Genomic DNA, 12,744 nt, shown 5'->3' on the forward strand with positions numbered 1-12,744 from the left:
TCTCCTGAAGGGGGAGAGGTGGAGTAGTAGAAGACCTCCAAGGTCTCTTTCAGCTGTATTGTATTCTATTCCATTCCATTCCATTCCTCCTCAGACACTTAAGCTGCGTGGACCTTAACTCTCAGAAATCCCCAGCCAGCTTAAAGTGGTTGAGGTTGAGACACTGGCTTAGAGCCGTAAGTACCTTAAACCCCAGTATATTTAGTGGGGGGAGGGTGACAAAATCATCCAGTACATAGTAGCTGAATTTGACTGGCATCAAATAATTAAGCAAGATCAGACTGGCTGCTACTATCGGTAGGATGGGAGACCACCAAGAAATTCACTGGGAAGTAAAACAACAAAACGAGTAAATCATTGCTGCGATTGCCAAGCACGGCAGGGCTCGTCCATAAGACACCGGGAACCCGGCACATTGAAAGACAACCCGACCACAAGGCCTACGGGGAGCCTTAAAAGACACTTCTCGGCAACGGCAGGCAAGGCCCCCCCCCCGAGGCACAGCCGACGGCTCCCCAAGGAAAGGAGCGTCTCCGCGGTCCCTAAAGCGCTTCGGCGGGAAGAGACAGCTGCGGGGAGGCCAGGAGGAGGTTCCGAACCCGCCTAAAACTGGCGGTGCGTCAACGAGGACGCGGTTGGGAGGAGGCTCTCGGAGATTCCCTGACGCAGCTGAATTCAGCTCCAGCCCAGGAGGGAGGAGGAAGAGGAGAGGAGGAAGAGAAGAAGGCGGGAGCAGAGCCCGCCTGCGTGCCTCCCTCGCTGGCCGCCCGGAGCTCGCAGCGCCCGGCGGCGGCGGCGGCTGCAGCAGCAGCAACAACAGCGGCAGCATGTTGGGCAGAGTTCGTTCAGCTATGGCGCAACTAGTCGGGGGTCTCGGAGGCGGAGGAAGCCCTCGCAATGCGCAGCACGCCTCGCCCGCCGCCGCCGCCGGCGCCTCAACCGCCGCGTCCCCGCCCGTTCTGTCCGAGGCTGTCGGGCCCAGCATTGCCGTCCCCGCCCCCTCCATTCCCACCAGCACGAGCAGCTCCTGCCGTGAGGCGCCCGGCGGCAGCTTCTCCAGACCGGCTTTTCTGAAGCTGACGCCAGAGGAACTTCTGCTGGCCGATGACCACACGGGCAGAGCCATCCAGAGCCCCCGCGAGAGTCGCCGTCGCCTGCCCTGGAGCACCGGCTACGCCGAGTAGGCGAGCGAGAGCGGCCGGTGGCGGCGGCGGAGGGAGGGAGGGAACCCTGTAGGCGCTTTTGGGTTGGGGTGGAAGGACGCTTTCTTTCCAGAGCGGAGGCAGGGGCTGGAGGGCTTGCTTGGGCCGAGTGAATCTGCGAGGACTAGCTTGAAAGCGGCTGACAAAACCGGCGCCTCCGAGCATGCACAGAGTGTACGCGCTTTAGCATCGAGCCCGTCCTTATTGTGTTTTTCGAATTGGAGCTAAGGAAATTCGGGGTGGGGACGGGGAAGAGAGAACCGATCGATTAGTGAAATCGGACCTGCTCTGGTTTGCCCGTTTCTATGCGACAGTGGTAGTAGTGCAGTTGATAGGAAGACGTTTGTTTTCCCCCTCCTCGTGCCCGGACTGAATGGCCGAATCCCATAGGGCAGGAGTCTTCAAACTTGGCCCTTTTATGACTTGTGGACTTCAATTCCCAGAATTCCTCAGCCAGCTTTGCTGGCTGAGGAATTCTGAGAGTTGAAGTCCACAAGTCATAAAAGGGCCAAGTTTGAAGACCCCTGCCATAGGGGATTCGGCGGAGGTTTTAATTTTATCACCGACATCGAGGGAGAGTTAAGCCTGTAGCCTCCGCTCTTGCTTTAAAAGAGGGAAGATTTCGCTTCCCTCTTTAAATAGGGCTGGGAAAAGCAAAGTAGTTGTGTGCGTGACGCGCTCGGTTTCCAGCCGCTGCTTTGGTCAGCTGGGGCCGGATTCATTCATGCGGACCGCTCCGGAGCTGCTACGAGATTTCTCTTTTAAACGGCTAGTAAATCGTTAGTCTCCAAGGACAAGGGCGGGTGTTAAACCGCACCGTTAGGTGGATGAGCTCCTAGGATAACCAATCGAATCTCCTCAATCCTTCCCTCACCTTAAGCAGCCTGAAGATAAGGCGAGGGAATTTATATGGGAAAGAAAGGTGGAGAGACCAAATCGTTGGTTTCTTTCCACTTCCAACATAGCCATTGAGCCTCTATCCACATTCTAGGGAAAAAGCTGGTGCTGTCAGATCTAGACTGCAAAAAATCCAGGCGAACTTTTTGCAGCCAAATAGAATTTATCTGGTAATGACCCTTATGGTGTTAATAACCTTTACAACCTTAAGATACGTATTCCTGCAGTTTTTAAGAGTTATCTTTCAAGTATAGGTAGAAAGTTAATATTGTAAACCACTTCAGCTATTGGGTGTTTTTCTTAAAAAAAACAACAACCCTGATTCTGGTGAGATATAAATAATAAATTTATATTTATTTATAAATATACTTTCATAAATAAATAAACCTGGCTAATTTGGTTTAGTTGCATGATTATGCAAAACAGAGGCTTAGTGTGTTATGTATATTTATTTATTTATTTATTTATTTATTTATTTGTTTTTATAAACCGCCCTTCTCCCGAGGGACTCGGGGCGGTGTACAGAGTAAGGTAGGTATACAGATTGAACAATAAAAAACAATAGTAAAAACAAACTGGGACCCCAATTAAAGCTATCAGGCCAGGCCGGACTGCTGGAACAGGAAGGTTTTTAAGTCGCGCCGGAAGGTGCGGAGGTCGGGGGCCATCCGGATTTCGGTTGGCAAGCAGTTCCAGAGGGCTGGCGCACCCACTGAGAATGCCCTCCCCCTGGGGGCCACCAGCCGACATTCCTTGAGCGGTGGCACCCTGAGGAGGCCCTCTCTGTGGGAGCGCACAGGACGGTGGGGTGCTGACATTGGCAGAAGGTGCTCCCGTAGGTAGTCCGGACCCATGCCATGTAGGGCTTTGTATGTCATTGTTAGCACCTTGAATTTCACACGGAAGGCAACCGGAAGCCAGTGCAGCGTACGGAGGAGAGGTGTGATATGGGAGTATCGGGAGGCTCCCAAGAGTGTCCGTGCCGCTGCACTTTGCACCAGTTGAAGCTTCCGAGTGGATCTCAAGGGCAGCCCCATGTAGAGAGCGTTACAGTAGTCTAGGCGAGAGGTCACAAGGGCATGGGTGACTGTACGTAAGGCATCCAGGTCCAGATAAGGCCGTAGTTGGCGAACTAGTCGAACCCGGGAGAAGGCCCCCTTGGTCACAGCTCCTATGTGATCTTCCAGGGAGAGCTGCGAGTCTAGGAGGACACCCAGGTTGCGGGCCCTATCAACAGGGGGTAGTAACTTGTCCCCGATGTTAAGGGATGGGACGTTCTGAATATCCTGGCTTGCCGGTACGTACAGCCATTCAGTCTTGTCCGGGTTCAGTTGAAGCCTGTTCCTCCCCATCCATTCCCGGACCGCTTTCAGGCAGCGGGACATCACGTCGAGGGCATCACTGATATTGTTTGGAGTTGAGATGAAAAGCTGGGTGTCATCAGCATACTGATGGTACCCTACTCCAAAGCTGCGAATGATCTCACCCAGCGGTTTCATGTAGATGTTGAACAGGAGAGGCGAGAGGACCGACCCCTGAGGGACTTATATAGCTAAGATTTTCTTTTACGTATATTCTTACTTCAGAATACTCATGAAATATGTTAAGAGAAAAAAGTATTTTCTTGCCCTTCCTATGTTAATTTTATTTATTTTTATTTATTTTATTAGATTTATATACCGCCCTCTCCAAGGACTTGGGGCGGTGTACAGGGCAAAAACACTAACAACACACAAGATATAAAAATTAAAATAAGATTAAATCAATAGCCCTAAGTAATAAATACATTCTAAAATTTAAAATTTTTAAAATATAACTCTAAAATCCAATCCCTCAGTCCAGGCCGGCCTGTTCAAACAACCAAACGTGAACAAACCAAACGTTATGCATCCCCTATGGCTATTGTTGAATTTTTTAAAAAAACAGAAGGCATTTGTCTTCATTCACCTCTATCATAGTTGTCTGCAGAGATGGTAAAAAAAAGTCACATTGGGAGTCACGACATGCAAAACTAGATGGAGTTTCTATCTTCCAGTTGCAGCCACAAACATGCAGAGGATCCAAAAATAGCAAATTACTTTTTTAAAAAATAGACATTCAAGGCAATTGTGTGCCTTCTGTGGGTGTCTGAAAATTTAATGTTTTATTGTGAGAAAGATCCCTATTTTTCATCAGCTAATTTGTGGGTAGATGTTCAGCAAATGCTTCTTTTCTTGGCAGGGAAATTTGAAAAGCTGTTATCTGGCTGGTAAAGAGGCAAAAGTCTTGCCAGAAAAATTGTAACATGTGCATTTTAATCAAGACTGCTAAATTCATGTTGTGTTCTTTTAGAAATATTGAAATGGCCATAAACAGATGTTTTTTTTTCTTTTTGGCTCTTTCTCCATTTATTTTACTTGCAAATGGTAATTAGTCTTTTACTTTCCAGTTGATTTAATATCTCACTTTTCTTATGGCTTCATGCTGTGTGCCCTGTCTTCAGCTTGCTTTTGTTTAGCAGGATAGGCTGTCTTAGTTTTAAGGTTACTAGGACTCAGTCCTGAGATAATAATATCAAGTTCTAAATATAATTTCCTTGACCTCCTAGGAGAATATCCTCTCCTCTGTTTCTTATGCTATTCCTGCAAGCTTTTTCCTTTTTTGTGGTGAGCAGATTCTCATTCCTTGTTTTTAACTGAATAATGAATAACAACAAACTGAAGTCTCTTTCCTCTTGAAGAATGTATTAACATAAATTGGTGTTATTGTTAAAATTGTAGAAATTTTTTCTACTCAGTGTTGTGTATGTAAATAGTTATGTAAATAGTTAGCAATAAGCCCTGGAAGAGATTGCAAACAGGGTGCAGATTTGCAAGGGTAAAAGCGGGAAAATTAAGGTGCACTCATTGGACGCCACAACCAAGGAGCGGGAAAAGAGACTGTTCCTATTGGTTACCGTTCAATCGCTGTCTCTATATAAGGTTGCAACATTTGACAGTTGACAGTTGACTTTGTGTATTCAATAAACTCGTTAGTGTTAACCACTCTGAGTCCTCGTCAATTCGAACTAAACAACTGGCGACGAAGGTGGGATTGACAGAAGACCAGAGATTAGTTAGAATTGTCGGAAGGCGGCAAATTCAGAGCGAGTTAGAGTCAACCGAGCGGCCGCGGCAGAATAGGGAAAAATTCTCCGAATGGCGCAAATCGGGTCACTGAAGGAATTCGACCCTAACTTCCCCGAAGATTGGGAAGAATACATCGGTCAGGTCGAAGGATTCCTGTTAGTGAACGGAATCACTGACGACCGGAAAAAAGCGGCGGCACTTTTGACAATCTGCGGCACACCGGTCTACAGAGTTGCTGTCGGGCTGTGCCAGCCACAACCAGTCTCCAGCGTGCCCTATGCCGACCTCCTCGCAAAATTAAAAGTTCACTTTACTCCCCGAAGGTCCGAACTCTTTTGGCGGCGCATCTTTGAAAAGAGGAATCAGAGACCGGGGGAGTCCATACAGAAATTCGTCGCTGCCGTCAGGGAAGCCGCAGTGCGTTGCAAATACGATAATTTAGAGATTAGAATTAGGGACAGAGTCGTGCTGGGCTTACGCGATGAACAATTACAAAATAGAATAATCGCCAAACCTACCGGCGATTTACAGGAAGTGTTAGACGAACTCCTAACGTATGAGTCAACCGGGTATCGCGACCCCCCCCGCAGTAGCATGGCGACAGCACCCGAAATTAACCAAGAGGGCTATGTGGACTGCGGGGAGGTGGATCAGCAGTGGGAGGAAGAGATCGCCGAAGTTTCCAGGCGATTCGGAAAGATGGCACCAAAACTACTCAGAAGCGAGGGGCCTGACCCTGGCCGCCGGCAACAACCCACAACACCGCAAAGACCACCGACCGGGGCACAACGACCGTGGCGGGACACAGCAACCAGACCGCGCGACAACGAAACGCAGAACCGATGTGGCAGCTGCGGCGGCAACCATCCCCGCGCTTCCTGCCGATTCCGCACCGCCAAGTGCAGGGCTTGCGGCAAGACCGGCCACATCCAGGCCATCTGCAGAAACCGCGTTCGGGACACCCGTCTGAATGAAGTCGATGTGTGGCCAGAGGGTAAGGTAACCCCCAAAGCTAGTGGCAAGGAGACCCCTAAAAACCGGGTGAAAGTTCTAAACCTAAGGGAGGTGGCCCGAGTCAACCGGAGATGGCGGGGAAGGGGTCACAATTTTCCGGACGGAAAATTAAAAATCACAGTCCTTCTGCAAGGAGTCCCTTGCAGAATGGAAATCGACTCAGGGGCTTCAGTGTCGATAATTTCCACTGAAACCCTTAAAAAAATAGAACAACTAAGTGGAAAAAGAATTCCACTTAGTCCAACAAATATTCAATTAATGGACTTCCAAAAAAGTCCAATAATCGTAAAAGGGAAGACCAGCCTTAGAGTAAACTTTAAGGGGTTTAAGGGGGTCTTAGATTTGATAGTTACGGAGGGAAATAGGACCAGCTTAATAGGGCTTAATTGGTTCCCTGCCCTGGGAATTTGGATTGGGGGAATAAATTCTGTAATTAGGAATAAGACCCTCGAATCCGTCTGCAAAGAATTTGCAGACGTATTCGATGGATCTCTAGGCAAGTACAAAGGGCCCCCCATTAACTTTAACCTAGACCCCTCAGTAAACCCGATCAGGCTAAAGGCCCGGAGAGTACCTTTTGCCTTAAAAGAAAAAATCGAGGCCGAGCTCGACCGGCTTGTAGGCCTCGGAGTTTTAGAACCTGTTGAGGGCGGTTTGTGGGAGACGCCGATTGTCACACCCCTCAAACCCAATGGGGATGTGAGAATCTGCGCCGACTATAAAGCCACCCTCAACATTGGGATGAAAAAACATGCTTACCCGGTCCCGACGGTGAAGCAGGTCCTCGCCACGATCCAGGACGCCGCCATCTTCGCCAAGCTCGACTTGGCGCATGCGTACTTACAGTTAACTGTTTCCAAGGAGGCTGCAGAGGCACAAACAATTGTTACCCACAAGGGGGCGTTCCGAGTCCACAGGCTGCAATTTGGAATTGCAGCAGCTCCAGGCATCTTCCAAGAAGTGATGGAGAGGACCTTAAAGGGCATACCTGGAGTATGCCCTTACTTTGATGATGTCCTAATAGCTGGAAAAGATGAAGGAATGTTAGTAGAGCGGCTGGAACAGGTACTGGGCAGATTTAGAAAGGCTGGGTTAAAATTAAAAAAGGAAAAATGTAGCATAGGGGTTAATTCCACTGATTTTTTGGGGTTCAGGATTGACAAAAGTGGAGTCCATCCTACCCCTGAAAAAATCAAAGCAATAAAAGGGGCTCCTGAACCAAGGAACAAGGCGGAACTACAGGCCTTCCTAGGCTTGGTAAATTTTTATCACACTTTTGTGCCACATAAGGCTGCCATTGCAGAACCTCTGCACAGACTCCTAGATAAGAAGACCCCTTGGCAATGGCAGAACAAGCACAAAGAGAGTTTCCAAACTCTAAAAGACATCCTTTCCAGTAATTCAACTGTGACTCACTTTATTGAAAACAAACCAATCTTCCTGGCGTGCGATGCTTCGCCATATGGCGTAGGGGCTGTGATCAGCCACTTAGACAACCAAGGAATACAAAGACCCATTGCATACTACTCCCGCACACTAACCAAGGCAGAGCGGAACTATGCGCAAATAGACAGGGAGGCATTAGCTATTGTGGCAGGAGTTAAGAAGTTCCACGATTACCTGTATGGTAGGAACTTTACTATACTGACTGACCACAAACCCTTGCTGGGACTGTTTACCACAGATAAACAGACTCCTCAGATTATGTCACCCAGGATGCTGAGGTGGTCCATTTTCCTCTCAGCATACTCATTTTCCCTCCAATACAGACCAGGTAAGGACATGGGTCATGCAGACGCTCTTAGCAGATTGCCCCTAAGCACAACAGAGGAGGACCCTGCCCCAGTGGGACAAATAATGTCCCTACAGGATATTCCTGATTGGCCATTAACGGCAAAAGACATTGCTGAGGCAACCAATAAGGACCTCATCTTAAGGAGAGTAATGGCCTGGGCCATGAGTGGTTGGCCCAATGCCAACCCGGACGTAAAATACAGTCCATTCTTCAGAAGGAAAGATGAACTATCAGTTCATATGGGGTGCTTACTCTGGGGAACTCGTGTAGTAATTCCGGAAATCCACAAATCAGCTATCCTATGTGAATTGCATGAGGGACACCCCGGAATAGTAAGGATGAAGGCCCTGGCTAGGAGTCACTTGTGGTGGCCAGGATTGGACCACGACATTGAGGAATGCGTTGCCAATTGCCATCTGTGCCAACGCTCCAGGCCTGAACAACAACACATCCGCACACATAAATGGGAGCTAGCTAGGAATCCTTGGTCCAGGATTCATATTGATTTCGCTGGACCTTTCCAGGGGTTAACGTTCCTTGTAGTGGTCGACAGTTACTCTAGATGGCTAGAAGTAGTACCGGTCAGTTCAGTAACGGCAGGCAGAACAATACAGGCATTAAGGGGCCTCTTTGCCACTCATGGGTTGCCAGATTTAATAGTGTCTGATAATGGGCCACAATTCACATCTATTGAATTTCAGGATTTCCTCAAGGCCAACTCGATTAAGCACAAGACTTCTGCACCCTTCCACCCCTCCACCAACGGATTGGCTGAAAGGAATGTGAGGACCACGAAGGACGCGCTTAAAAGAATCATTCGAGGTGACTGGCATCAGAGACTAGCTGAGTTCTTGTTGGCTCAACACACAACCCCCTGTTCGGCTACAGGGAAAAGCCCAGCTGAAATGAGGTGGGGCAGGAAAATATTGACCAAGTTGGACAGATTACATCCTGACAGACTCCAACCAAACATTGAATTTGACATTCCTAACAGAACATTTGAAGTGGGGGACTTGATTTGGGCCAGGAACTACGCCCAAGGGGACAAATGGATTCCAGGGGTGGTAACTGAAATCTTGGGTCCCCTATCATACATCATTGAGGGGGAAGGGAATAGGATCTGTAAAAGACACATAGACCAGCTGAGGAAAAGATCTAGTGGGTGTGTGCCTGTTGAGGGGGACCAAAGCTTAGTAAGGGGGAACAGTACAGACAATAGTAGGCCTGGAAGTGGTGTAGAGGTTGGGCACTATGACACATCCCCTGATGCCCAACAACAACAACAATTCTGTCCAATCGACTGGGAAATACCCCTGCGAAGTAGGCCAGTGACCAATGAATCCCAAACACAACCTAATACACAAGACAGCACATCTGAAGCCAGTAACCCAGAGCCCAGGTCTAGTAGTAACCAGCAGCCAAGCAGTCAACCAGGAAGAAGTATCCCTAATAGCCAAAGTAACAGATACCCATCCAGAATACATAGGCCACCAAAATACCTAAGGGATTTTGTAAAGAAATGACACCAACTGGGGGGTAAGGGGTGTTGTGTATGTAAATAGTTATGTAAATAGTTAGCAATAAGCCCTGGAAGAGATTGCAAACAGGGTGCAGATTTGCAAGGGTAAAAGCGGGAAAATTAAGGTGCACTCATTGGACGCCACAACCAAGGAGCGGGAAAAGAGACTGTTCCTATTGGTTACCGTTCAATCGCTGTCTCTATATAAGGTTGCAACATTTGACAGTTGACAGTTGACTTTGTGTATTCAATAAACTCGTTAGTGTTAACCACTCTGAGTCCTCGTCAATTCGAACTAAACACTCAGTTTAATGAAATAATTTATACAGGAAAAAACTGCCATTGGCCAAATTCATGCAACAAGGCATAGTATGTTTTGTTTGAATTTTGGCAAAGAATGCTACATAGAAGATGTTCAGGACCTGTTTCCATACTGTGGAATACTGTAATGGGTTTAAAATACAAAGGCAGATTCTGATTGAATCTTAGAAAAAGCTTTCTATCACTAAGAATAGTTGGACTGTGGAAACATGTGCCTAGAGAGATGAAGGTCTTTCTTTGGATGTGTCTGGATTCCTCTAGAGAGGAGGCAGTTGGACTGGATTACCTAAATCAGTGTTTCTCAATTTCAGCAACTTTAAGGTATCTTAAAGTTGTTGAGATTGAGATCCATTGACTTAAATGGTCACTTCCAGCTCTATAAGACTTTGATTTCCAATCCAGTCACTGAGTTAAGAAGTACTTCTAGTTCTTCCTATAGTGCCACCTCCTACTGCAGACTTATCAATGCTATTTGTAGCTTTAGTTTTACCATCTGAAACAAGGATATATTTACTTGGGCTAACCCACATGTAGAGATATTTCAACCAGGATATGGCTCATCATACAATACTACATTTCCTTTGCAGCTTTCCTTGTATAATTCATTGAGCTGATATTTCTCGTTATGTATCATCTAATCTCAGTAGAACATTTTCTTTTCTTGTTGGTATTCACACTTTCCCTGTCTTTGCCTATGCTTTGGAGGACAGCCGGCCTCATTAGGTTACGCACTAATTCTATAATCTATAAATCCACATTTCAAAGGTTTCACTTACCCTGTTTGTGATTTGGCTCCTACAAAAGAACTGGCAAGACATTACAGCATACAATCTGCCAACAAAGTTCCAATCTTAAATTCCGGCAGCAAGCTAGTTACTTATTTTTCAACAAGCTACTCTCACCTGTTCAGTCTTGCTCTTTATTTCCATGCTATGATCCCATCTGTCAGTCAGAATACAGCCTAGGTATTTATAATATCTCACCCTCTCAAGTTGTCCTGTTTGTATGATAGCTTGTTGAGGGATCAATTTTTTTTGTTCTGTTTTGTATTTAGCCTGCAAGATTTACTTGATTGGTACACTTGACTAAGTAAACTTTATAAACATTGTTCTCTATTTACTAAATAGAAAAATAATCTTAATAAAACATAACTGGGATATTAAAGTTTACACTTTCTTACTGTTCTTATAAATATTCATTGGACATAGCTTCTGAATGCACATTGAAGTGCAAGGGTGACAATGAACACTCTTGCTGAATTCCACACAATAGTTGAAATTATTTTCCTTCCAACATAAATTCTTCATAATGCATACAGCTCAGTTATCCAGTCTTATTGTTTTCAATATACCTAATAATTCCCATGCTTTCCTTAATCAAATGTGTTTTCATAATCAATAAATTTGCATAAATATCCATATTTGCATTTCAACTACTTTCTGTGTATTAAACAAGGCATTCCTGAATCCAAACCACTTGACCTGGAACACTTCTATATTGCAATAAGTCCTGGTATTTCAATTTGGAATTAGACTAAACTCTGCTTCCAACTGAATGTGTTTAGGTTTGACCATCAGCACTAAATAGCAAAAATAGCTATTGTAAACTTTCAGATTAGACACTTTAAATATGGCTACTTAAAGACAAAACTAATAGCTTTTAAAAGAAAAGAAAGACAGGAAAGTTGGTCTGTGGACAAACCTAGGATAATAAGTGTCCACATATTTGCAGTGCAAAAAGTCGTAATACACAGTTTCTGTTGATCCCACCTTGTCCCAAGCAAGTTTGCAATTGTTTCTCAACTGCTGAAATCTTTCTTCTTTCTTTCTTTCTTTCTTTCTTTCTTTCTTTCTTTCTTTCTTTCTTTCTTTCTTTCTTTCTTTCTTTCTTTTTCTTAATATAAATATACACATGCAGAACTTTAGATCAGAAAAAGTATAAATTTTCTGCTACAACAAAACCGGAAAAACTAGTAATAAACTGAACTTGGATACAATATTGTGATTATTTTTATACTGCACAATATAAAATTCTCTCCCGTGCTGTTTACTTTTCATATAAGCATGTGAAAGAGAGACCACCTGAAGAGGGCTACTTTTGCCTTTTAATTACTGCAGATCAAAACTCTCATGGAGTTTTGATATAGTTGCAGTAACTGGCTGAAAAATGGACACCTTGTAGTTTATTTGCATATTTGACATAAAAAGATGGGCTCCAACCAAACACTGAAATCAGATGTTAGAAAGCCCATAATGTAGCATGTCTGCCCATGTTAAGCTAGGCCTAAATGCTCTTTATACACATTTAATTGGTTTGAAACACATGAAAAGGAATGTGTTTGTGCACATATGCATTTGTCTAAATGTATATGTAGAGTACGGATGTGGGAGGTAATGACTTTTACATGCAAAGTTTTGCCTCCTTTTAATATGCATGACAGGCATAAAAGGAATGAGACTTTGCACAATTGTAGCTGATGCCCCCTGCAACAGACTGTAACTTACAATAGTTCTTAGCTTCTTAATGCTTTTTAAAAATTTGTTGGAAGCGTATTGAAGGTTTTCCTATCATCACATGGTGGTGGAGAAGGGAGGGGAAGTGCTTGTCAAGGTTATTTGGAAACTCTCCTGAGTTCTGTACTAACTGCATCCTCAACATCATACTGTATACTATTTGTGCTTTGCAAACTGTACTGTTACAAATTCCTGCCCGGAAAATGTTTCCTGTTTTATGTTTCTACAACTTCCTGCTGCCAAGCTATGTTTTGCAATGATGTGAAGTAGCAAAGTTGAAGAAAAACAAAGATAAAAAGTTTAAGTTCATTTTGTTTGGCAGTTTTCTGCCAGACATGATTTGCTGCTTTGAGGTCCTCTGTCAGGTTCTTTCATC

At 45.2% G+C, this 12,744-nt stretch overlaps 1 protein-coding gene across 1 annotated transcript in view; it reads left to right on the forward strand.

Moving 5' to 3' along the window:
* Positions 1–827: 827 nt before the first annotated feature.
* Positions 828–12,744, forward strand: part of PPM1J (protein phosphatase, Mg2+/Mn2+ dependent 1J) — a gene marked incomplete at its 5' end in the record, with an annotated part of 44,113 nt that continues 32,196 nt past the window's right edge. The window contains one exon of the mRNA XM_081322181.1: positions 828–1,180. Within this exon, the coding sequence (XP_081178307.1) occupies positions 828–1,180 (353 nt within the window). The remainder of the gene's footprint in view (positions 1,181–12,744) is intronic.

The sequence above is a fragment of the Vipera berus genome (genome assembly GCF_964194415.1).
Source record: "Vipera berus genome assembly, chromosome: 3".
In the NCBI taxonomy this organism is placed as follows: domain Eukaryota; kingdom Metazoa; phylum Chordata; class Lepidosauria; order Squamata; family Viperidae; genus Vipera; species Vipera berus.